Raw genomic sequence first — 4,953 nt, 5'->3', positions numbered from 1 at the left:
GTGTCCTTTGTGACCCTCGTATGGTGAAGCTTGACACCAAGATATTTCCCAAGATCACCAGTTTGAGTAAACCCCAAGAGATCACCTATCTCCTTGCGTCTATTATGATAAACATTCGCAGAGAAGAAGAGTCTCATTTTTGCAGCATTTACCTTCATGCCCGAACTAGTGCAGAATGTATGCAAGCATTTATTTATCTCCTCCGCTTGATTGACGGAAGCTTCCAAGAACAAAATGATGTCATCAGCAAAAAGTAAGTGGGAAATATGTGGGCCAGTTCTTGTAAGTCGAATGGGATGCCATTGCCTTTTCGCTATACTTTCCTATATAAGATGGGTTAGTTTTTCAATGCATATAACAAAAAAGGTAGGGAGAGATAGGATTGCCTTGTCTCACACCCCGAGAAGGCAAAAAATTTTCTGCTTTATCTCCATTCCAGAGAAGCTGCATACGTGCCGAAGCCACACAATTTGAAATGATGTCTCTAAAATGAGTCGGCAAGTTCAGTTCCTCAAGACAAGAAGAGAGAAACCCCCAATTCACTCGATCGTATGCTTTCTCCAAATCAATCTTGATTGCCATAAAACCTTTTTTCCCCTTCATTGTGCGCATGGAGTGTATGACTTCTTGTGCCACAATAATATTCTCACTACTATGTCTTCCAGGGACGAAGCTACACTGATTGGGAGATATGATCCGAGGGAGAATAGGTTTGATCCTATTAGAAAGAATCTTGGTTATTATCTTGTAAACTACGTTGCACAACCCAATTGGTCTGAGGTCTTTTAGTGTTTCTGGGGGTTCTTTCTTTGGTATAAGAGCAATCAGTGTGCCATTAATATCCTTGACCTTCTGGGGGTTCACAAATATCTGTCGCACACAAGTGTGGATAGCATTCCATACTGTCTCCCACTGGTTCTGGTAGAATAATGCATTAAAGCCATCTGGCCCTGGAGACTTCAAGGGACCCATACTGAACAAAGCAGTCTTGATTTCTTCCAAAGTCACGTCCTTCCCGCATGCATGCAGTTCATGATCCTCAATCTTCGGAAAAGAGATGGTACATTCTATCAAAGGCCTCTCTACTTGTTCCTCCATGAAAAGATGCGAGAAGTAGCTGGTTGCCATATTTTTAAGTAAGGTCGTGTCATACACCCACTCTCCATCATCTCCACGCAAAGCTTCAATCCGATTGGCTTTCCTTCTACTATTTGCACGTGTATGGAAATATCGCGAGTTCCGGTCTCCAAATGCCGTCCACTCCAAACGCGCTTTCTGGGCCCATAAAAGGGATTCTTGGTGCAGAACATCTTCTAAGCTCTTCCACAGCTGACATTGCACCTCCTCAAGATGAGGAGTTGACCCTTGACGGGCCAGAGCACCGTTGATTCCATCTAATCTCCTAAGTATGCTCTTCTTGCGTGCCTCAGTGTGCCCGAAGATCGTCTTGTTCCAGTTTGAGCAAGCTTGAGCGAACCTTTCAATATTAGCTCCCCATTCCATCTCCTCGTGCCATTCTTTCCTCACAAACTCATCGAAACTATCATGAAGAACCCATGAAGCAATAAAACGAAATGGTCTATTTGGTCGCCCCACATTGGTCGCACGGTCAAGACACAGTAAGAGGGGTCGATGGTCAGACTTGAAAAACGGTAGATGAGTGACCACAGCATTCGGGAAGGCATGGTTCCACTCCTCGTTTACAAGAACACGGTCAAGACGAGCTTCCGAGCTCCCTCTCTTCCATGTAAAACTAGGGCCTGTGAAACCCAAGTCCAGCAAGCACTCCTTTTCCGTCCATGCTGCTAAGTCTCGATCAAAAGAGAGCCTGAAAGGTGCTGAAGACTTTCTCTCACCATCAAGGAGCGTGGCATTCAGATCACCTGCTATCGCCCAAGCTTCTCGGGTGTGAGGTTTTAAGCGTGAGAGCGTATTCCAAAGGCCACGTCTAAGGACACAGTTCGGACTAGCATACACTATCGTTAGCATGCATGACATATCTGATGAGGTCCACAGCTGAAAATGGATGAACTGGGCATTTCGTTCGACCACATGAATATTTTTAATATGAGAGTCCCACATGCACCAAATCCCCCCACTATATCCCTCTGAGTCAACCACCGCAGAAGAAGTGAAGCCGAATTGACGGATTCTATTAGCCGACAAATCCTTCGAGCAGCGAGTTTCCAAGATAGCCATAAAGTTTAACTGGTAGTGTTTCTTGATTTCCCTTACTAGTGCCAGAAAACTTCAGGCTCCAGTTCCTCTTGAATTCCATACTAACCAATTCATAAAGAAACAAATGGTTGATGCTGCATCTAGGCTACCCCTGTACCCGCCTCCATAGAGTCATCCTTAGCATTAACCAAGGGCAAGAAGGAACCTTCAACTGGACCTGAAGAATTAGAGACCATCGTAACCTCAACACCCAAGGACGACGTATGAGGCTCTACAGTGTTGACACCATCCTGAGTACCTCCGTTGTAGTTCAAGCTCGGCCCAAGAACTGTAGTAGTTCCCAGATTAATTTCAGATGAGTTCTCTTGCAAGGCCTTAAAAGGATTGTCAAACCTGACAGGTTTATCGCCAAGGCCCACCTTTTCTTTTTCTTTCCGAAGTACATGCGTTGGGGCCACATTTTCCTTTCCACGTCGCCTCCCTTTTGCCACGTTCTTCCTCTTAGTGCCCACAAGAATCCATTCCAAATGATTTAAATCCTGATTAAGGCCTGTTCTATTTTTATCCGTATCTTTCTGGAACCTGTCATTATTCCCCTTTTTATTTCTGTCATTAAGACCTTGTTTGTTATCTGTTGACCTGGAGGCAATCCCGCGATGATCCTGTTTGGCCGCTGATTTTGGGACGTTAGCAATATCCTGGTCTAATCCCACTATTTCCGAGATCGACATCCTACCCCGAAAATCACGCTTCAAAATTCTCAACTTTCCAAACACGTTATTCGACATTGAACTCTTACCGGCAGTAGAGGACACACCAGTCTCCGATAGTTGCTGGTTTAGCATGGAAGGATCCGGGCACTTTCCATCCTCACCATCCTCTGCCTGCCTTCTATTGTTCTTATCGTTCTGCCCTTTATCGTGCCCTTGAAAAAATTCTGGACACTTATCCTTCTGATGACCATATCTTCCACAGTGGAAACAAACCATATGGAGCCCCTCGTAAACAATTGGTCGATCCTCTCCAAATGCATCAAAAAACGGTAATAATGGCTGTTGTAAGTCAATTTCAACACAAATTCTTGCAAACCCTCCCTTATCATAGACGGAAGTAGAGCGGTCTATTTTAATCGTTTTCCCAACCATATTGCCAATGCGTCGGAGAGATTCAACATTGTAAAATTCAACCGGTAAATCAGGGAGCCTAATCCAAGCAGTTATTTTCCTTTGCACGTCTGCTTTCCAAGGGTTGAAGTTTGGGCGCCACCTCTGGACAACAAGGTAGTGATCATCAATCATCCATGGGCCCTCTTGATAAGCATAGTCCCCGTCTTCTCGTGTAGTAAAAGAGACAATGTTATATCCATTACTGAGAGGAATTATCTTCATAGGACCTTTCGATCGCCACATACGTTTGACCCGGTCCCTAATAATATAGTTAGGGATCTCAGCACCCAAAACTTTTACAATCAAAGAGTTCATCCAAGGTTTGCACCATGCCGTATACTCCTCCGCAGAAAACTCAAATTTTGGTGAGCGCCCTTCCTTCAAGCAGTCCGATACCTCATCCTCCTCAGACCCTCCCTCTTCGCCTCGAGCTTGTTCAGTTCTGTTTTGTTGGTTAAAGTACGCTTTCCAACCATTCACTATATCCTCTTCTTCATCGTGCTGAACCAGATAGCCGGCGACACCTGGTGACAAGAGCTTGTCCTTATACGAGGTTGTGGTATCCCGTCGTCTTGAAACAAAGCCCTCTTGGTGCCCCGCCATTTGCTCCCTACTATTTGTTTCCTCGACCCTTCCAAATACGAACCCTCCACCCAACAGGCCATCTTTATCTCTCGTGTTTCCAATTCCGCCCTCACTATGATCCCCTCCACCCTCAGTCCCGCCGTCTCCTTCTGTCGTCTCCACTCTCATCTCGCTTTTTTTTTACTATTTGTTTTATAATGATTTATTTTTAAAAAAATATTTTTAATATAATTTTAATTTCTAACTACACTAATTTTGAATTTTAAATCATAAATAATTTTTTTATAAATATTTTTTAAATTTATTTTTTAATTAACATTGTTAAGATATACAATTTAATTATATATGTATTATATTACACTATATTATATTATCTATATGTGTTTTATATATTTGAACAAAATCATTTACAATTAGTCAAAAAATCTTGTTATTGAAAAAATAACCACTATAATAAAATCTAATAAATTATTCTATATAAAAAATTAAATGATTTGAATAGGTTATGATAAACAGTATTCTCCTACTTGTATATATATCCTATGTAATTTATTTTCTTAAAATTCTTTGTATATACCATTTGTTTTTATATTGAAGACCAAAATTAATCTATATCATGGGTATTAATTATATCATAATTAAATTTTATTGTTTAATGAGTGAAATTCAAACTTCACTTCAATATTAGTTTGCATTCATATAAATTTATTTTTTGGTTTTGAATTTCTATCATATATTGTATATTTCAATATATTGTACATATGATAAAATTATTTCTTTCTTATATCAGTTTGTATAAGAAATTTATTAATATTCTTATTATATTTTTTAATTATTATTAATAATCAAGAGGAATTTATTTTAACAAAATATAAACAAGTTTTCTAAGAAATTGTGTTTCTATTTTCAGTATATACATAATGATAACATGAATGATGACGATATCTTCATTAACACAAACTCCACAAATATATCAATTTATTTTATAATTAAAAATATTTTTAAATCATTATATTCTTAATTG

General features: G+C 40.1%; 1 protein-coding gene across 1 annotated transcript; it reads right to left on the bottom strand.

Annotated features, from left to right (window-relative positions):
* Positions 1-2,318: 2,318 nt before the first annotated feature.
* Positions 2,319-4,097, bottom strand: LOC114736099 (uncharacterized). Its single transcript, XM_028923868.1, has one exon. It carries the CDS (start codon positions 4,095-4,097, stop codon positions 2,319-2,321), a length of 1,779 nt encoding a protein of 592 aa, XP_028779701.1.
* Between the last annotated feature and the right edge of the window lie 856 nt (positions 4,098-4,953).

Source organism: Neltuma alba, unplaced genomic scaffold, assembly GCF_004799145.2.
Source record: "Neltuma alba isolate B1F8T4 unplaced genomic scaffold, ASM479914v2 tig00013305_pilon, whole genome shotgun sequence".
Classification (NCBI taxonomy): domain Eukaryota; kingdom Viridiplantae; phylum Streptophyta; class Magnoliopsida; order Fabales; family Fabaceae; genus Neltuma; species Neltuma alba.
This window is presented reverse-complemented; position numbering and strand designations above follow the sequence as displayed.

Bases quoted from the DNA above. Each gene is read 5' to 3' on its own strand.
- LOC114736099 (XM_028923868.1), bottom strand. From the start codon at position 4,097: ATGAGAGTGGAGACGACAGAAGGAGACGGCGGGACTGAGGGTGGAGGG.